The sequence below is a fragment of the Metopolophium dirhodum genome, chromosome 6 (assembly GCF_019925205.1).
Source record: "Metopolophium dirhodum isolate CAU chromosome 6, ASM1992520v1, whole genome shotgun sequence".
In the NCBI taxonomy this organism is placed as follows: Eukaryota; Metazoa; Arthropoda; class Insecta; order Hemiptera; family Aphididae; genus Metopolophium; species Metopolophium dirhodum.
The window spans coordinates 27,915,942-27,938,658 of NC_083565.1; the positions used below are offsets into that span (position 1 = coordinate 27,915,942).

Consider the following 22,717-nt stretch of genomic DNA (forward strand, 5'->3'; position numbering starts at 1 on the left):
TTTTTCTTTGATTTCAGCCAAACTCATATATTCTGTATTTATTCTGAGCTTTTCCTTATTTTCATCGTCTTGATGTACATAACTATCAATTTTGAACTATATAACATTTATTCAATTAAATTGAGTATTAATGAATCAGAAAACATGTAATGATAATGAACTTTATTCCAACAACAACATAAATAATATAAAAAAGAATGACGTAAAATACCCTAGGTTACATATTGCAGCACCCTCTAAAAGCAAAGTTGGTGCTGGGGGAGTGAGTTCAATATAATTTATTACTACCTTGTCAATGTTGAGTTAATTACAATATTATGAGTTTTTAATCGATCAGGCACATTTGACAACCCAGCAACAGCGTTTTTCCATGCATCCATTTCATATGGACAATCTTTTACTTCAACATGATCAATTTCCAAATGATTTGATGAATTGCCATAACCTTTACAACCACGAATATTGCAACTCCAACGTGTATTAGATGCTTAAATTGGCAAAAATAAAATGTTAAAATAAATTAACAATCATTATAGTGTTAATACTAAAAATTACATAGAACTATGAATAAATACAGGATAAATAGACAAACTACACATTTTAAACGATTAATGTTTTCATTTATTGCTTACTCTAGTTATGTACCTATAATTAATTACATGTAATACAAGAGTTTAGACTAAATTCATTAATTTAACTATATCTAATTATATATTTAGTAAATGTATACCTGGAGGCAGTTCAATTGGATGGTTAATTTTTGAAGACCATCCAACAGGATGAATATCTGGACTATCGTCTTCAACCCAGTATGCATAATCATTATCAAATCCATCATAAACAATTTTTAATTCATCGCCTCTAACATCTACTACCTCAGAAATTCTTAATAGTTTTGGCACAACAAGATCAAAAACCTCTATTATCATTTTATTTGAAAAATCTCGTAAAGGTCTGCGTACAAATGCACCTTCAGGCACAGGTTCACTATTAGTCTCTGCTAAATATTCAGTCCAATTAAAAGATTTTCTTCCTTTCTTAGCTAAAGAAATTGTAATAGTTTAGTATGCATTTAATGATGTTAAAAATAACAAATTACCTTTATAATATTTAGGTGGAAGTAAAGTTCGACCATTTTTTTCACACCACCCTATTGGATGTATATAGATTGATGTAATATCCGCCCAGTAATCAAAATCATCTGACCACCCATCGAAATGAATACGGATACGATTACCCAAGATATCAGCAACAGTAGCAACATATATTAACTGTTTTGGATGTGTACGGGTTAATTTGTCTAAAGCTTCTAATTTAGCTCCAATATGAAATTTATGTGGATTTTTACAACTCTATGTATAAAAAATAAAAAAATATTTTATAAATATAATTTAAAGCTTACAAAATTATGGTAATTACATTAGACCTCTATGCTATCTCTACCATTTTTGTAATGATACACATAATGGTACATATAATATAACAATATAACACGACTTAAGAAAGATTACAAAACTATCAGTTAAAGCTGTTTATATTTTAATAATACTTCCAACGGTATAACTGTATAAAAGCATGTCCAATTAACCACAAAAATAAGTAGATTTCAAACTAATGACAGAAAAAATAAAAAAAGTATGGGATATTACGTATGAAAAAGTCTTAGTCAGTCTATTTGTATATTTAAGTAACCAATATTAAATTAAGGTTGAATTTGAAGTTGTAATTTAATTACATTTTACAATTTAAAGTACAAATTTAACCTTGTAGTTAAAGATCACTACATAAAATAAGTTATTAACTGTCGCTTACATTAAGGTTTTTAGTAGAGACAAAATTGCATTTTGGAGCAGGTACGGCTTGACATTCTCTAAGATAATTAGTCCAATTAAATACATTCCCATAGTTGTACGGTGGTTGTAGAATGCGTGAATTCATTTCACACCATCCTGCATGAAATAAATCTGGGCAATCGGCATTTACCCAAAAATCATATTCAGATCCATAACCATCAAAATGTAATTTAATACGGTATCCTAAATAAAATATTATATATCAAACAATAAAAAATTCAATAAGGCAGAGTTATTACCATAATAGGATTACAACCATAGGCGCAAACATGGAATTGCTTAGGAGAGACAGTTAGCACCCTACTTGATTATCAGTATAGTTTATGTTTTTAACAGTCACCAGTAAACACAAATACATGTTGTATACAATATAAATTTTTAATTAGATATTTAATTAGTAATTTAAGTAACCTATTTGATACCACTAATACACTAATAAATGCATGGGTAATGACTACAAATTAACTTTTAGGATTTAATTAGTATTTGTAAAGATTATTTAAGATCTGTAGTTATTTAAATGTCATTAATATTTAATGTAGCAATAAATTCTTCAATCGAGTTGGCTACTTGTGAAAGGTAGTTTTCTGCCAATCCAAAAAGTGTAAAAATGAATCAGATCAACAATGTTAAAATAGTGATTTAGTGGATTAACAAAGGGTCACTTAACATTGAAAGATCTATAAATTATCTAAAAATAGGTCTAACAGGAAATCACTTGTAATATTTTACATAAATAATTAAAAAAATATATTTAATTATAGTAATGTTTCAAGTCAAGCCGGGAGTTTTTACCAGTCAAATTATAATTTTGTTAAAAAATAGTACTTAATCCTACTTAATGTAATTCTCTGTTTGAACCTATGGTACCAAATTTAATTCAACAAACAATTACCACAAACTTCTGATACAGTCATTACACAGAATAATGCTTCATATTTTGGATCAATTCCTTCCAGTTTTTCTCCTACTACAAATAAGTTCTTTTTAGTTGGACAAGGTCTATCAAAGAATTGTATAGGTGCAGATCTGTGTTGAAACCCTGACATATATTTCAACACATCTTCTACCAGAGGCTAAAACAAAATATAGACATATTGGCTTAATAAACATTTAAATTATTATGTATAAAATTATACTTTTAAATAAAAATAATTAATATCATCATCTATCGCTTCTGGATAAGTGATTGACAGCAGTGGTTTTAGAGGTGATTCATTTTCTTCTTTAGATGGTTTATTAAAAATATGTATTACCTGTTTATTAGAATTGTCATTGTCTTCTGGACAAGAAGTTTTTAATAACTGTTTCTTCTTATTAATTCTATTTTTTAATTTTGTTAAAATTTTATGATCAACTTTAGTTTTTTTGGTTAAATTGGAAGTTTCATCGATAAAATGTTCTTCTTCAGTTACTGTTTGTTTTCGAAGTTTACATTCCAAACTACAATATAAACCATCAATCAATAATTCAGGATCATCCATCAATGTACCACAATTTTCATATTCGCAAAAAATAAACTTTTCAGATGTATCAACTGTAAATTAACATATAAGAAAATGGTATTAAAAAAAAATTATACAGATAAAGTACACAATATATTTTTCACCTTTATCGGAAGAATCACTTTGAGCAACTAAATCATTAATTTTGTCAGGCAACGATACTTTATACTTATTTGAAGGTTTTTCAACTGATCTTATAATCTTTAAATTGTAAAAAAAATTTTAATTATGTTAACAGAATTTTAACTAACTCTAAATAATTCAAACAAATCATACCTGTGATCTACGAGGTTCACCAGTAGTATGACTTAACCGTAGACTATTTGATTGCTTTAAAGATTCTGAGTTGGATGATAGCTGAACAGACCTAGGTGATGGACTCATTTGTTTTTTTTGTACAGATGAATTTAATTCAAGTGACAAAGAAGCATTAGACTTTTTTTTCCCTGTCATATATTTTGTCAGACCTTTATCTTCTACCACAGGCTAAAACAAAATATAGACATAATGACTTAATTAAAAATTAAATTGGTATGTATAGAAATATACTTTAAGATCAAAATAATTATTATCATCATGATTGTTGTCATTATCTATCGCTTCTGGATAACTGATCGACAGTGATGGTTTTAGTGGTGGTTCATTTTCTTCTTTAGATGGTTTATTAAAAATATGTATTACCTGTTTATTAGAATTGTCATTTTCTTCTGTACAAGAAGTTTTTAACAACTGTTTCTTCTTAATAATTCTATTTTTTAAATTTGTTAAATTGTTAAGATCCACTGTAGTTTCTTCGGTTGGATTGGAAGTTTCATCGATAAAATATTCTGCTTCAGTTACTGTTTGTTTTCGGATTTTACATTCCAAACTACAATATAAATCATCAATCAATAATTCAGGATCTTCCACCAATGTATCACAATCTTCATATTCACAAGAAATAAACTTTTCAGATGTACCATCTGTAAATAAACATATAAGAAAATAGTATTAAAAAAAAATTATGCAATTATACAGATTAAGCACACAATATATTTTTCACCTTTATCGGAAGAATCACTTTGAGCAACTAAATCATTAATTTTGTCAGGCAATGATACGTTATACTTATTTGAAGGTTTTTCAACTGATCTTATAATCTTTAAATTGTAAAAAAATGTTTAATTATGTTAACAGTATTTTAACTAACTCTAAATAATTCCAACAAATCATACCTGTGATCTACGAGGTTCACCAGTAGTATGACATAACCGTAGACTATTTGATTGCTTTAAAGATTCTGAGTTGGATGATAGCTGAACAGACCTAGGTGAAGGACTCATTTGTTTTTTTTGTACAGATGAATTTAATTCAAGTGACAAAGAAGCATTTGACTTTTTTTTCCCTGTCATATATTTTGTCAGATCTTTATCTTCTACCACAGGCTAAAACAAAATATAGACATAATGACTTAATTAAAAATTAAATTGGTATGTATAGAAATATACTTTAAGATCAAAATAATTATTATAATCATGATTATTGTCATTATCTATCGCTTCTGGATAACTGATCGACAGTGATGGTTTTAGTGGTGGTTGAATTTTCTCCTTTAGATGGTTTATTAAAAATATATATTACCTGTTCATTAGAATTGTCATTTTCTTCTGGACAAGCAGTTTTTAACAACTGTTTCTTCTTAATAATTCTATTTTTTAAATTTGTTAAATTGTTAAGATCCACTGTAGTTTCTTCGGTTGGATTGGAAGTTTCATCGATAAAATATTCTGCTTCAGTTACTGTTTGTTTTCGGATTTTACATTCCAAACTACAATATAAATCATCAATCAATAATTCAGGATCTTCCACCAATGTATCACAATCTTCATATTCACAAGAAATAAACTTTTCAGATGTACCATCTGTAAATAAACATATAAGAAAATTAGTATTAAAAAAAAATTGATGTAATTATACAGATTAAGCACACAATATATTTTTCACCTTTATCGGAAGAATCACTTTGAGCAACTAAATCATTAATTTTGTCAGGCAACGATACTTTATACTTATTTGAAGGTTTTTCAACTGATCTTATAATCTTTAAATTGTAAAAAAAATTTTAATTATGTTAACTGAATTTTAACTAACTCTAAATAATTCCAACAAATCATACCCGTGATCTACGAGGTTCACCAGTAGTATGACATAACCGTAGACTATTTGATTGCTTTAAAGATTCTGAGTTGGATGATAGCTGAACAGACCTAGGTGATGGACTCATTTGTTTTTTTTGTACAGATGAATTTAATTCAAGTGACAAAGAAGCATTTGACTTTTTTTTCCCTGTCATATATTTTGTCAGATCTTTATCTTCTACCACAGGCTAAAACAAAATATAGACATAATGACTTAATTAAAAATTAAATTGGTATGTATAGAAATATACTTTAAGATCAAAATAATTATTATAATCATGATTATTGTCATTATCTATCGCTTCTGGATAACTGATCGACAGTGATGGTTTTAGTGGTGGTTGATTTTCTCCTTTAGATAGTTTATTAAAAATATATATTACCTGTTCATTAGAATTGTCATTTTTTTCTGGACAAGCAGTTTTTAACAACTGTTTCTTCTTAATAATTCTATTTTTTAAATTTGTTAAATTGTTAAGATCCACTGTAGTTTCTTCAGTTGGATTGGAAGTTTCATCGATAAAATATTCTGCTTCAGTTACTGTTTGTTTTTGGATTTTACATTCCAAACTACAATATAAGTCATCAATCAATAATTCAGGATCTTCCACCAATGTATCACAATCTTCATATTCACAAGAAATAAACTTTTCAGATGTACCATCTGTAAATAAACATATAAGAAAATAGTATTAAAAAAAAATTATGCAATTATACAGATTAAGCACACAATATATTTTTCACCTTTATCGGAAGAATCACTTTGAGCAACTAAATCATTAATTTTGTCAGACAACGATACTTTATACTTATTTGAAGGTTTTTCAACTGATCTCATAATCTTTAAATTCTAAAAAAAATTTTAATTATGTTAACAGTATTTTAACTAACTCTAAATAATTCCAACAAATCATACCTGTGATCTACGAGGTTCACTAGTAGTATGACTTAACCGTAGACTATTTGATTGCTTTAAAGATTCCGAGTTGGTTGATAGCTGAACAGACCTAGGTGAAGAACTCATTTGTTTTTTTTGTACAGAAGAATTTAATTCAAGTGACAAAGAAACATTAGACTTTTTTTTTCCTGTCATATATTTTGTCAGACCTTTATCTTCTACCACAGGCTAAAACAAAATATAGACATAATGACTTAATTAAAAATTAAATTGGTATGTATAGAAATATACTTTAAGATCAAAATAATTATTATAATCATGATTATTGTCATTATCTATCGCTTCTGGATAACTGATCGACAGTGATGGTTTTAGTGGTGGTTGATTTTCTCCTTTAGATAGTTTATTAAAAATATATATTACCTGTTCATTAGAATTGTCATTTTCTTCTGGACAAGCAGTTTTTAACAACTGTTTCTTCTTAATAATTCTATTTTTTAAATTTGTTAAATTGTTAAGATCCACTGTAGTTTCTTCGGTTGGATTGAAAGTTTCATCGATAAAATGTTCTGCTTCAGTTACTGTTTGTTTTCGGATTTTACATTCCAAACTACAATATAAATCATCAATTAATAATTCAGGATCTTCCACCAATGTATCACAATCTTCATATTTGCAAGAAATAAACTTTTCAGATGTACCATCTGTAAATAAACATATAAGAAAATAGAATTAAAAAAAATTTTATGTAATTATACAGATTAAGCACACAATATATTTTTCACCTTTATCGGAAGAATCACTCAATCTAAGCGATGAAGAATCATTAGACATCAGTGATGAACATCCTGCAGGTATTTTGTTGCTCATCATGCAATTGTGTTCTAAATTAACTGTAGCAGTGGGTGCTTTTTTAAATTTCTTTAAATTTAAAGAATTGTTCTTTTTTTGTCTTTTAAATAGGTTGGATTTTTTAGTAGGATCATACATAATATTTTTATTTATCTGCATCAATGGCTCAATTATTTCTAAATCTGAATCAGAGCCATCTTCTGAGTCATTATTCACAGTCATTTGGTCTTCAGGTATAGGCATTTTCATTTCGTTTCTTACATTTATAATTCGACCATTATTGATGTCATTCAATGAATCATCAACATCATCGTCTTCAATCACTATTGGTGATTCATTAAACAAAATGCAAGTACGGTGCGGAAAATTAGTTTCACCTGTAACATTATGACCATTATACAGCAATGAATCACGATCTTCGAATTGATCTGCACTCATTAGAGTTTCTATATTTTCATCAGATTCTTCCATGTTTTCTTCAGTAAAATTACCCTGCAAAATCATTAAAGAAATTTCAATACATATTTTATTATTCTACAGTCATGTTATTGAGAAAATATTTGTGGTACAAAAACCACAACAATTTATACATTTTATCAGAATTTTAACTTTTAAAAATTTAAGAATCGAATTAGTAAAATAATATTTTTGAAATGGTTTAATAATGTAATTTTTTAAAAGATACTCAAATTTTTATGTGTTCAGTTTTTATCTGAGTTATTAACATTAGTTCCAACTTTTAATTTGTTTCCTAAATTTCCATTCTATAATACATTCCTTTATACACCAAATAAATGTACTTACTGAAACAATTGCTACTAAAGTAAAAAAATATCAAAACTATACAAAATATTTTTTCTTTATGACTTCCAAGTATTCGACCTTCTAACAGACAAGAATACATATAAGATATGTGCTTATCAATTATATTCTCTAATCCACTACATAAAGAAACAAACTTATATATCTTAGGCACATCACATTTACTATAGGTACTAAAATTACTTGAAACATTAAATAGGTAACATTTAATGATTTCTAAGGTTAAAATTTAAATTGTTTCTAGGTATAAAGTTCATATTAAAATGTTGGTATTAAGTCCCGATTCACACTGCTACGAAACGCACAGATCGTCACAGCACGTAACAGTGCAACAAATTGTCCAACTATTCATACTTATAAATTTTTATAACATAAATACAATTAAAGTTATCAGTTTGAGAACATTAGGATTTTTTTAGTTTTTTTCATTTAGTTACTTATTAAAAATTATTAGTAAATGCTATCAAAAAAATTAAAACGCTTAAACACAGATAAAGTTATTCCCTATGCCTTGTGGAATTTTGGTAATTCTAGTATAAATACCGAGGGAGTGGTTCTATCCCGCGCAAAACAGTTTTTTGCTATGTTGTACATTTGTAAGACGGAGACAAAGCATGCGGGTATAGCGTCCTCTTAACTGGAACAGAGTATAGTTACTACAATATGATTTCCCATACCTGTTTTGTTTGATGAACTGAATCAGAAGCAATGTTAAATAATTATAACTTATTGAGTCAAAATATGACAAGACAATATAATCACTTAGGTACGTCTGTTACACAATCAAAATAAACTTTTGAATATTCGATATTGAAAAAATAAACAAGAATAGTCTCATAGGTATATTTAATTTATCGTCATGACATTGTTTATGAATAATATATTTGAATACAGAATGTACCTATACCTAACTATTAATTTATTAAAACGAGCAACAGAGTAGTTTCACTATAAAATATAAACTTTGTAATTATTTAGGTAAGTACAAACCTACAATTAGAAGCATAAATATTTGTTTAATTGTATTGTAAACAATTCATTACATTTACATAGAAAAAATATGGACACTGTAGTTGGTCTACAGACTAGTTTGTCACTGTGGTGTTAAATTTGAATTCAATGATATAATATCATTGTATACGAAAACAATTCTAAGCAAAGATGTTAAGTCAGCCTATGATATATTACTAAGTATATTTGATGATATTATTGTGGTTAAAGTTATTTATTAAGATATTTAAGCGGAACCTTGTTTTAAATATTCAATCCTTAGCAATAAAAGTAGAACATTTCAAAAATTTTTAACTACAAAATCATTTTTAAATTTTAAATTTGATAAATTTCCTCAAAGTTCGAACTTTAAATACTTATATAATTCAAAGCCTTGTATTACATTTTCACGTTTCTTGACCTAACAAACAAAATTGTATTGACATTAATAGAAAAAAAACTAAAAAAAATTGAAAATTAAAAATGTCTTCAAACCACTTAAAAAGAGTCAAAATATTTTGAATATGTTATCACTTATCAGGTACCTATAGGAATTGATAAAATAAATATATGGTATAAATTTAAAGTATCTACAGGTAATTAATTTTTGAATTACGGCAAAATAAGAAAATTGATACATTTTAATTCGGAAAATATCCAATCTTATAAAAATTAAAGAAATGCTTTTCAAACTGTTTTTAAACGTTCATAAAAATTTAATTTGACTTTCCATTTTACCTTTTTTAGATTCTGAGCGGAACTTGGGATCTAATGATTTTACAATGGTGTTTATTTTTGACATTTTATGTCTTTTCTTTGGCACATAGAAACGAAATCAAAAAACGTTACGTTACGAAAAAAATTGCAAAATATAATTTTTCTAATACGAGATACAAACTCGATATACACGCTTATCACACGATAGTTAGGTGCGACTGCACCGACGCTCGATGTGTTCGATACTTCGACCATTTGAGCATATATCGAATGTCGCGAAAATGTCGTATGTGCTACATATGATAGCAAAGACAACAAAGACATAAAATGTGGTACTTCATTGCAGACTGGTAAGCAATATGTTTTTGGTTTCGGTTTTAAAACGATTTATACCGGTTTCAAGCACTGCATTTTTTTTATTTTATAGAAATATAGAAAAATACGCATTTATTTATATTTACATTTTTTTAGGAACAAATAATATACTCCCTGGTATTTGTTTTTCAGGTTCAAAATGTATAATAATATTGTTATCACTATTTTTGTACCTACTCGTAATTAGAATATTTTATTCTGCCTGCTTAAATAATATCTATTCACGTTATTATTTAAATTTTTAAATATAATATGAATAAAGAAATACATTTAATTTCAGATTATTTAAATCGGTGATTATTATTTTTAGAAACATTTATAATTAGTGGTTTTACAATGGTGTTTATTTTTTTTTTCCTGTATGCAACATTTCTACCAGAAGGAGTGCTTCGATTTCAGCATATTATAGTATCTTATCTTTTAGCAAATTGGATCAAGATGGTTTAAAGAGGTCATTTTTCGATTTTCTCAATAGTTATTTAATACCACGGGAAAAACCACCGACAAATTAAACAAAAACCGCTAAAAATGGAATTAATTTCTAACGCATTTTTTATCACCATAGAAACGAATAAAAATAAAAATAAAGATTTTAGTTATTTTGTTGCAATTTATAATATTAATTTAACTTACAGGCTATAATAAAATATAAAAACAATATAAAATATTCAGACTGACATACCGTCTCCGCTCAGAATCGTTTTCGTGTACAATGATATATTATCATTGAATTCAAATTTAATACAATTCATTATAGAGTGAAAAATTGGAATCTGAAAATGTCCGTAATAAGCTTAAAACAAGTCAAAATATTTTGGAAATTTTATTGTTTATTCCAGATAGCAATTTTGTAATGATGATGTTCTATAAATATTGTGTTTTCATTAAAAAAATAAAAGTATGAAATAAACGTTTATGTGTTCATTTAGGTTATTTTCAAAATAATATTTAAAACCGAATATTTTTTTGATTTTAAATAACTATTTTGCAAAATAATATTTTTAATTTGATAATAGTTTGATGTTATAATTAAAATTGTTATATGATATTCAGAATATAAGAATTATATGGTTATAAAATCCAAATTAAATATTATTTTGAATTAATTATCATTATGATATAAATTGTTGAAATAACTAAATGATATTATGAAGTTATTATTTATAATGGTTCAATATAGGAATAAAATATTACTATTTTTAATAATCTATCAATAATTTATTAAAATTGAAATAACTGTATAATATTTTGATAATGTGTGTTTAAATATTATTAAAATTGTGAAATTGTATTAAAATAAAGTATAATTTTATACACATTTTACATTATACATATAATGTATAATGAGGTACCTATTACCTATATATACGTATATAGGTATTATACAATTAACTTTTTATAGCACTCAATAGTTTTTCTAATCTAAGTTCTAAATCTTCAATAATATATCATGTATAAACTTTCGAAAAAAAAAACGTTCCAATACGTATAAAAAAACTTATATATTGTTATGTTTATTTATGTAATTAAGGAAATATTTTAACACAGACTTTAAACGACTACATGAACTACGATGCACAAATTTCACAATTGTAATTTTCTTTTATATAATATACAAATTTATGACTGAATGATTATAATACTTTTGACTTTTGTTTCATACATATATATATTTACAATAAAATGATTGTATTTAGTATTAATAGGCAATAGCATATTAATTTTATTGACTGGAGTTTTAGGCAATTATTTCATATTTGGCCATTTGGGGTACCTACCTATCTTTATTTCAATTCAATAACTATAATGCTTATTTGGTAAATGCAATATTAAATTAATAAACTATTTATTCCTTTTTCAAATCACAAAATTATCATATTTTGAAATAGTACAAAACAATTACCATTATTTAAAAATAATAACTGATACAATCAATGATAATTTAATTCTTATAAAAATAACATTTGACATTCTGTTATCAACATTTTATAGTGGTTGGGCTGAGAGGAGGCTAGACGACGATTTTTAGAGGAGAATAAGCCCTCCCTGAAATACCGTGTCTGATTTTAGTTAAATATTTAACTATAATAGTAGGTAACTAGATTTTTGAATATATTTTATACTTCTTATCATAGTATTTTTTTAAATGTTTATTTAGAATTACCTAACTATTTTAATTACTATATTATATTTTGTAAAATATAAATATTAAAGATAAAACCCATTAGAAGGCTCCTATATAATATATATTATTAAGAAGTATTATTCATAATAATAAGGCTTACACCATAAAATTAACCTATCAAGATAAGTAATTATTATCCTACCAATGTATATAAGTATAAACAATATTTATAATTTATACATTGACAATTAATTATTTATTATTAATATATATACAATTTATGCATATAAAATCAAAATACCACTTAGTCACTGATCACCGTAACTCAATAACTACGCAACGTATTAACTTTAAATTTGAAATAGAGGTTCTTCTCATATTGTCACAGTGCAAAGAATCCTAAGAAAGGATTTGCCAAAATTTGTATTTTAAAGAGGTGTTCAAACAGGGATATTGAGGTTCACATTGGAAATTTAATTTTTATTTATTAATAGTTGCCATTGGTTATAGTCTACAGTAGATATTAGTGTTTATTTATTATTGGTTGCCATTGGTTATTCAGACAGATCAGGTACAAGCTTGCATCAAATCGAATTATTGAACATTGCTTACCAAGGTGAAAGAGTTGCCCTTTATCCGCGATCCGGCGTAGTTGGATTGCCTACCAAGGTGGTTAAGTTACACTTACTGCAGCAAGTTACACTTACACCCAAAAAGAATTGAACAGTCATAATTTTTTTTAGAGTTGCGTTTTTTTACGGGCAACTGAGTGTACGGATTCAGCTTCAGCTTTATAAATACACTAGTATAAATACATTTATCATTAATACCTACCACTAGAAACATTTCAATACGTTTTAATTAACCGTTTTTTATATTCACTTGCCGATTACATTTATCGATAAAACTTGAATAAAAAATTATACATATCATCGTCCGAAGGCAAAATAAACAACCTATCACGGGCGAAGCTGTGACGGGTCGGCTAGTTAAATTATATTATACCCGTTAAACAATTACAAAATATCAAAATTAAGAATGTATGAATGGCGAATGCTTTATGTATTTGTTTGTACCAGTAATAGGTACCACATTACATATATAAGATATTAATATTTTGTCGTCGCCAGCTAGCTATAAACTAGCATTTGGCCAAGGAACTATAATAAATAAAATAATAAATAATATGTGGTCTTCACGGAGCATGATGTGAGTAGTAGGGCGTGACGAGAAGAGAAATAATGATAAGCTAAATAGGTATTTTAAGTACAATAACAAATTATATTGTACGTCCAACCGAATGAGTGAAACTATTTGTATAGTGACTGCCGAAGAAGTCTCTTCGACCGAGCTCGACAAAACAACAATAACAATAACAATATGTACTGATTAACAATGATAAAAATATAATACCATATCGGGCATCGGTGCACAGGACGTCAACAGGTCGGCAATGATAAAATATTTCAATCAGCGGAGCTTGTGACTGCAGTTTGCTGTATGTTACGACGGTGGCGAGTATGAACGGCCCGGCTCGACAGCAACGACCAACGCTATCATGGCCGACTGCGACGGCGGTGATTGCGTGGAGGTAGGTATAGCCGTAGCGGTGGCGATGAATGACGGCACGGCTCGACCGATTATGTCCTGGATTATTCAATAATGATTCCGACGGCGAAGACGAGTGCCGTGTCACACGATACAATAATAATAATATGTGGAGGCTACAAAACGATAAGGACGATGACGTCGTCGGGAGACTGTACGAGTGTCGTCTCCGGACTGAGCGTGGACCAACGTTGAACGATACACGGCCGACTGCAACGGCAGTGATTGCGTGGAGATAGTGAACGCCGTGACAGTGTTGGCGACGGCGGCAGTGTCTGTTGACGAATCCGTGAGCGGCGGCGGTGACGGCGACACTAATAATGCATACTCGACGGATGGACCAACGGCCGTTGAAGGCACTAGCTCGACTCTCCGACGACAGCAGCTTTCCACACGCGGGAAAATCACAAGCCACAGGTATGGACGGCGACGACGACGGCGGCGTGACACGTCAAACGACACTAGAAGGACGCACAAGGTTACAGCAGCGCACAGGAGTACAGGACGCGCGAGTGTCGGCCCCGGTGTTGACGCCAAGGTCGCTGCAACAGCTGTCGCGCAAAAGTGACGGAGCGGACACGGCAAAAGACAAAACGGGCGTGTTATCAGTAGTGATGGCGTGATAGTGATTAGGGTACTTGTCCCGAAATTTCATGGAGGAAAAAAAAGAGAAAAAGAAAAAGATAACCCAACCTAGCCAACCGCCAAATGAGTTCAAATTTTCAATTCAGAAATTAGTATTCCTAAATGCACCGTCTTGAAATACATAATACTCAATTATGTATTTAATAATTCCCGCGTTTTTACATTTTATTGTTGTATTTTATAACGGTTTTTGCGAGACGTTTTTTCCAGTTTCCCACCACCTAGTCAACTCCCACCATCACGATTCACGATGTACGAGCAACGAATTACGAACGACCAACGGGCAACGATGAACAAGTAACGACGACTCGCTCTACAGCCTTTGGACTTAGCACATCTCAAGTGAGCTTCTCTCATATTTGTGAACTTTGCCCCCTTTGACATTGTTTGCCGTTTACGCATTTTACTGTCATTTAAAAGTTTGACCATAGTTCATACCTCCAACTTTGTTCATGCTGTCGCACGTCGTTCTAAAAGTTTAACATAGGTCATACGGTATTATACGGGAACGTCCCGTAATTCATGACAGTGTCCCGGTGTCCCCGTAAGGCCGTAACAGATCCAATATCGTAAAAATGTCCCGTAATATAAAATTCTCGTCCCGTATGTCCCGTAAAAATAGAACCCATTATTGTTTAATATTTGTATATAATATTATATTCAAAATGTGTTTTCAAATGTCAAGCCAAAAATATTTTTAACCATTGATTGACTGATAACATATTAACATAAATGTTTCCGGTCTATGCGTTCCTATCACTTACCGTTCCGTAAATAATTTGGAATCTGGTATTCTGGTTCCTAACATCAATACCCAAAGTCAAGATTGTACACGGACTAAGATATATCGTGATTGTGAACTACTGCATACTCGTTTCTTATCACTTATCAGTTATTTAGTTTTCAGTTATTCATACTTTTCATTTAAATTTGATAGATATTTATTTAAAAAAAATAAATATTTTGATCCTATCGTTTCTGTTCTTCGCATAAAGCCCTAATATTTATTTATTATAAACTCTAACGTCTCTAACAATAGCAACTATGCCTAAAGTTAAAAGAAAGTGCGTATTTAATGAAAATTTACAAAAAGAATACGAGTTTTTAAAAATATGTGTGAAGCCAGGAATAATCGACAAAATTGAATGCATCAAATGTGGAGCAATTTTCAGTATAGAACATGGAGGAAAATCTGACATTACTCAGCACATTAATACAAAACGCCATAAGCTTGCTGTTGAATCTGAAAAAGGTAATTCAGTTACTGATTATTTTACAAAAAAAAATTTTGGCTGTGATAAATTATCATACGCAAATGAAGGAACGTGGGCTTTTCATGTGTGCCAGCATAACCATAGTTTTATATCTATGGACTGTACTTCACAGTTGATACGTAAAATGTATGACAAGAAGTTCAGTTGTAGTCGTACTAAAACTAAAGCAATAATTGTCAATGTTTTATATCCATACGCCTATGAAAAATTGAAAACTTATTTGAGTAATGCAAATTTTGTTTCAATTTTGATCGATTCTTCAAATCACAAAGACTTAAAAATGATTCCTTTATTAGTCAGATATTTTTCTCCAGATAGTGGCTTGAAAACAATTATTCTTGAATTTACCGATTTGCCTGGTGAAACAGCAGAAGAGTTAACAAATTATGTTTGGACATTATTAAAAACTTGGAAAATTGATAAAAAAGTTATTGCCCTATCTGCGGATAATACTAATACCAATTTCTGTGGTGTTCTGAGGCGGGGAAAAAATAATCTTTTTTATAGACTCAATAATAATTTTGGTCACAACTTAATAGGTGTTGGATGTTCAGCGTATATATTAAATAATGCTATTCAAACAGCATCTGACACCTTACCTATTGATCTGCAAAATATCATATCAAAAATTTTTCAACATTTTTATATCTACTCTGTTAGAGTAAATTCATTAAAGGAATTTTGTTCATTTGTTAATACAGAATATACAAAAGTGTTAGGCCATTCTAAGACACGTTAGCTTTCTCTTCACCCAGCACTTAATAGATTAATTGAAATGTTTGATGGTCTCAAATCATATTTTTTATCGATAGATAAATGTCCAACAGTAATTAAATCATTTTTTGAAAATCCTATATCATTACTAGTTGCAACATTTCTAAGTCTACAAAGTGAATTGTTTTCATCAGTTATTCGTGGATTAGAAGGAGACAATGTATCAGTTATTGAAGTAAAAATACAAGTTGATTCAGTAGTAGAAAAACTTAAAGGTAGAAAAGAAGGAAATTTTATTACTTCAAAAGAGAGACTTTTGCTGAATGGATTAAAAGAAAATGGACTAATAACTGAAAATATATATTATAAGTATTAGTATGATTTTTATTCTACTTGCATAGAATACATAACAGAATGGTCCAAACCAACTCTTGACAAATTTAATAGGATATCTTGGCTTACTCTTAAAAATATAGAAAGCAATTTTAGCTGGGAAAATATTTTAAAAAGTGTTGAGCTCATAAAATCTATTTTACCAGAAATTATAAATGTTATTGATGAATCACAGTTATTTGATGAAATAACTCTACTCAAAAGTAATTTAAATAATGTTACTATAGAAAATAAGTCTTTGGAAGAAATTTGGGTAGAAATTTTCAAAGTCAGTTCTGAATGTGCTAATATTGATTTAAAAAATATAAAAAAGATTGTTGAGTTTTTGCTTTGTATACCTGGCACTAATGCATCAGTAGAAAGAGTTTTTTCTCAAATGAATTGTTTATGGACTGATCAAAAAAATCGTCTAAACATAGCGACAGTTAAAGCTATGCTTACTGTAAAAATGTTTTTCAAAGAAAATTGTGCTGAGTTTCATGCATTATTATCTACTAATGAAAATTTATTGAAACAAATTCAGTCATCTCAAAAATATGAAGGAAATCCGAAATAGTGACATAAGAGAAAACTAAAAAAAGTCTGAATCATAACCAAGTACAAAGTTTTTAAATTTCTATTTTTTAATAACAGTATACATTTGTTTTTTTTCTTTACAATTTTTTGCATGTGAATATTTATAATTTTTTTGTTTAATAGTATTCAAGTTTTAAAAACTGAGGTATAGGCCTACCGTTAAGTTTTAAAATTATATTTTAATTGTTTTCTTAAGCATATTGTTATTTATTACTAAAATGTTAAGAAAGTTCCTTAACTCTTGAGTCTTAACTATAACTCAATCATTTACCAAATAAAATATTTGTGATCATTTTAATCTTTAAATTATCTGCATAAGTTTATACAATTCTAATTTTATTATTAATAATGTTATGAAAATAAAATTTTTATGTTTATTTAAATAAATAATAAGAATTAATTGTTTGAATAATGAATATTATTAATTGTTGAAAATAATTTTATTATTTTTATTTAACTAGTTATTTTTTCTTACATTGTGAAATGTTTTGAGCCATATTTTTAATGGTTTCTTAAAAAGCATTTTTTCATAAAATAAACTGTATAAAACTTATCAGGCTGTAACATACTGGGATGGTAGGTACCCAACGTCCAACGTTTCAACCCCCCCCCCCCCCCAACCATAATTTAATTGTTTATAGTTTTGTCCCGTATTTTTTATTTTGAAATCTGGCATCCCTAGTCATACCACTTAAATATAAAATTTTGACCATAACTTTGTTAGTGTGTTTGGTTGTTACTTGTTCAGTACATTTTGTTTTTGTGTTTGATTTTTTTTGTTTTATTTTTCCTACCTACTTTTGGCGGTTCATCTAATTCTTTGCAATAACTAATTACTTTACATATAACTACACCTTTTTTTTGTATTTTTTGTGTACTCATTCTAGTTTTATATTAATAATGATGAACAACGAGGAAATAATTGCTCTCCCAGATTATTCGGTGGACCACGACTACTTCCTGCCAGTTGTATATGAAGATGATCATATAGTGCATGAAGAAGAAGTAGTCGAAGAAGTTGAGGTATTGAAAGAAGAAGAGGAAGAGGAACAAATTGTCGGAGTGTCGGAAACATATACTTTGATTCCTGGAGTTCATAACAGATCAAGGATATATGTTGACAACTTGGGATTCAAGTATTATAAACGACTAGTCCGAGGATACCGCGTGTATGTATAATAGTTTATCCAAAATAATTATCTACCTATTTGAGTAATGATAATATTATGTATTTATATTTTATAGGTCTTTAGTATGCGAACGACAGAAGAAACGGAACCAGTACTGCCCTTCCACTGCAACTGTTAGTACAAATTTGAATGACAATAGAATTCATCTAGGGTACTACCACGATCACCAGCCTGGAGTGATTGACCTGAATGTGCCATTTTTGAGAGAAACCATTGGTAAAAGGGGAATTGATCCAGCAGTTACAACCTCATTTATGAGAACTTTGTACAATAATGAAATTATCAAGTGAGCCGTATTCAAACTTACCTGTGTATTCTAAATTATTATTTGTTACTTATTAGTATTAGTTATCCCTATAAATAATGAGCAATGCAAAATAATATATTTTAAGTCAATTATTAACTGATTTTTTTGGTTTTGTTAGCCATTCAGAAGCAGCTCCCAACTACACATTTATTCAGGCTCAAGAACGAGTGAAAAAGATGAGACGTCGAAGATTTCCAGGACAACCCCTTGACATTGCAGTTGCACTGAATGAAGCACGTAATGCCATTTACGCTTCTATAGTTCAAAATCCCCCATCTAGGTAAATATAGTTGTTTGTTCTAAGTTAATAAATTATAACTAATAAGCTATTATATAATTAGTCACATATGGTAATAATATAACTTATAAGTAAATCTTATATTAATGTATTCAATTTTAAATAATAAGTACCGATAAAAATGTACATATTACTTACATAAGTGTATAGTAATTTATCTACTCTGGGTAGATTTTTATGAATGTATTAGAATATTTTATGGACACATTTATTTGTGTTTTATTTTTCTTGAATGAATTGTATTTAATCTCTATTTATTATCAAATTCTAAAATATTGCTATAAAAGGATATTGTCCGTTTATAAAATAATTGAATATAAATAATAATATATTATAAATTAATATACATTTGACATAATTCTCACATCAGTACATTAGTTAAGTAACTTAAGTATAATTTGTTTGATTTACACATGATTTCTCATAGTAGGTAAATGTTACTTTACTGTGAAATGAGAATTATTCACTATTTTAATATTAATATCAATATGAAATATATTAACCAAATTTTTTGTTATGTTAATTTTAACATTGAAATAGGAAAATTGTTTTTTTAGTTATTACATATTGTATAATGTATTGTATTGAATTATTTTTAGGTAAAATGTTCCAAATTATTACACATTTTATTTTAAACATTATTATTAGGTTCTTTCAACAAGCATTAGTCGTAGATGGAAGTAGTGTTGGTGTGATCTTCGCGAACATGGATGCAGTTGACAAATACAGAGAAGAATTGGCTACGGTGACATTGGTTGGGATTGATGGGACGTTCAAGACTGTGCCTCGTGTTCCAGCAGATTTAAAATGTTTCCTTACTATCCAGGTTGTTTTCAAAAGTGTTGTAAGTAATAATTGATATTAATTATGTATAGTTTAAATTCCTTTAATTTTAATATATTTCTCACAAATTTTTTTCTAGTCCTTTCCAATGGTGTATGCTCTTCTGGGGAGTATGACTGAACAAGTTTATGCGGCTCTGTTTAATATTGTACGAAATATTTTACCATTAAATTATCAACGGGTTTGTTTTATTACAGATTATGAAAAAGCTCTGATGTTAGCCGTTCAACAATCATTTCCAGAAAGCCAATTAAGATGCTGTTGGTTCCATTTTACCCAGATATAAGCACTAAGTGATAATTATATAACAAAACAAAAATAAAAAAAAAAATAAATGTTTTTTTTTCTAGTCAGTTGTACGGTATTGTCACCGAAAGATGAACAGTGTTTTCGATTTGATCCGTACAAACCCGGTAGCAGCTCGCGTTCTTAGAATGGTAAACCTTAGTTTGATATCTGTATTCAATTGTTTTTCTGTTTAATACTCCATTATATTTTTAGGTTTTGGCATTACCTCACCTACCCGCTACCAGGAATGACCCACACTGTTCATTTTCCATGGCCGATGGTTTCAGTGCTATCCTGGACTACACTAGACAATTTCCTGAAGTTGAACGAGGTATGAGAAACTTTTTAATTGGGTATGTGGAATATTATTGGAGTACATAAATTTTTTTTTGGGTTAGTTACAGATATTTTATTTTTCTAAAGCGTTGGTTATCTTGATAGAAACGAATAAAATGTTTTTACTTATTAATAGGTACATATTTATGATTCATAAATTGTCTTTCAAGTGGAAAATATTGAGTAGCCTGCCACATTTATGTCACACAATCACTATTTTATGTTCCATCATTAGATTTTTTTTTTAAACTTAATTAGATTAATTAATCACATTTCAGATTAGAGATGAAGCATCAAGAAGGGAACGAAAGAATACTACCACTGTCTTAGCAGGCCATGTGCAACAACTCAACCGAGATGAGGACCTCACAGGATTTTTGAGAAGAGCTGGACACCACAATGATGGATACGTACAAGGCATAATCGGACCATATCCACGGGTAAAAATATTTTTAATTTTATTTAAATTTTGTAAATTAATTAACATCATTGTTTTGTTTTTTAATAGAATCAGTAAATTGTCCTTGTTATGTTTGTCGTGCAGTACCATAAGGATCAATATTGTTAATATACCTTAAATCGTTAATACAATTTAAAATATATTTTATTAAACTTAAATTTGTTTTATCCATTATCCCTAATGAATTGTCCTGTAGTAGTTTTGAATATTTTGTTATTTTAAATAAATAAATTATTAAATGTTATGAATACCATGTTATTTGTAAGTTTATTTTACTCAGTTGCCTATTTTATATAACTTGTATAGTATTGTATAATTTAAAAGAAAAATCAGTATTTAATGTGATTCATTCAAAGGAATGTATTTTAAAAAAAGCAGTACTTTCAATCCATTGTTGTTCATAGACCTTAAACATTGCATAGGCTATTTTTATAGTCTAATATACAGTGCGGGTGTTTCAGTGTTATTATACATCCGATTGTGTGATACTTAAAATAAATTATTATTGTACTTTAAAAATATTTTAGTATTAGTTGAAAGTAAAATAGTTAAGTAGAGTACTAGAGACCTAAAAACAAACTAAATTCTTAGATAGGTATAAAAAAAATTACACATGAGTTTATAAATTTATAGTTTAGAATTATTGTTTCATCAGACATAATATAGTTGGTACATTAGTAAAGCATATTTTAATTAGAAAATGGTTATTAAAGTAAGTAAGAAAATGTACCAGAAAGTTAAACCACAGAAATTACGATTAGGTACTATATAACTATTAGATATTTTACGTATCACTAGTAAAGGCTGATAAAAAAGATTCTGCACTATAGTAATTAATTATTTAGGTACGTTATTATTTATTTTAATTATATTTTTAAAATTGAATCACTCATAAGAGCCTAATTCAATTTCCTAAAAAGAAGAACTGACTCCTTGATGTCCTTAATATTATCCTTACTTAATCAAACCTATTAGTGATTTGTACTATATCAAACAAGGTTTAATGTTATAAAATGTCAAATACAAATTTTAATATTTATTATTTTTTTTATAATTAGTTTATGGAATAATATTAATTGTTTTTTCTAGTTTGTTTATAAGCTGTTTAAATTATGTATTGGACTAAAATAGTCACTAAACTCCGTATATCATTATTCCTAAACATTCAGTTTTAAAATGGTTTTGCATAGACTAATTTACAATTCCCAACACATGTAATAATTTTTAATCCTAAAACTAGAATTTTAATTTTGGTTTTGAAAAATCGAACAAAAACCCAAATCTTACAATTTTGGGCGCTGCGAGCTGTTGTTTTAGTCTGATGTTATAGAGGACTTAGCACTGTATCGATGGGTACCAAGATCGAGATAATTCGACTTTTGGTTCGGGAGTTATAAATTTTTTGTGTGTTTTTTGTACTTAAAAAATTACGTAGTTCCGTGTATTTTGAATTTAGGGTTTTCGTTCGATC

General features: G+C 28.4%; 1 protein-coding gene and 1 pseudogene across 1 annotated transcript; one reads left to right on the forward strand and one right to left on the reverse strand.

The window, feature by feature from the left end:
• Positions 1 to 147: 147 nt before the first annotated feature.
• LOC132946641 (uncharacterized) lies at positions 148 to 14,576 on the reverse strand. The gene is made up of 20 exons (XM_061016685.1): positions 13,728 to 14,576; positions 7,219 to 7,777; positions 6,857 to 7,137; positions 6,452 to 6,661; positions 6,280 to 6,385; positions 5,919 to 6,199; positions 5,514 to 5,723; positions 5,342 to 5,438; positions 4,979 to 5,259; positions 4,573 to 4,782; positions 4,401 to 4,497; positions 4,040 to 4,320; positions 3,635 to 3,844; positions 3,463 to 3,559; positions 3,110 to 3,390; positions 2,749 to 2,929; positions 1,813 to 2,036; positions 1,100 to 1,352; positions 731 to 1,042; positions 148 to 487 (listed from the first exon to the last, which is right to left on the reverse strand). Exons 1-20 carry the CDS (start codon positions 13,737 to 13,739, stop codon positions 285 to 287), a joined length of 4,386 nt encoding a protein of 1,461 aa, XP_060872668.1. The 5' UTR covers positions 13,740 to 14,576; the 3' UTR covers positions 148 to 284.
• Positions 14,577 to 15,542: 966 nt separating this feature from the next.
• On the forward strand, positions 15,543 to 21,172 carry LOC132947396 (uncharacterized; annotated as a pseudogene).
• The last annotated feature ends 1,545 nt before the right edge of the window (positions 21,173 to 22,717 follow it).

What these genes read in the sequence shown, in the direction of transcription:
- LOC132946641 (XM_061016685.1), bottom strand. An exon ending in ATGACAATTCTAATGAACAG is followed by an intron (nt 5,724 to 5,918) that starts GTAATATATATT and finishes ATTTTGTTTTAG; the next exon opens with CCTGTGGTAGAAGATAAAGA. An exon ending in AAGTGATTCTTCCGATAAAG is followed by an intron (nt 3,391 to 3,462) that starts GTGAAAAATATA and finishes GTTAATTTACAG; the next exon opens with TTGATACATCTGAAAAGTTT.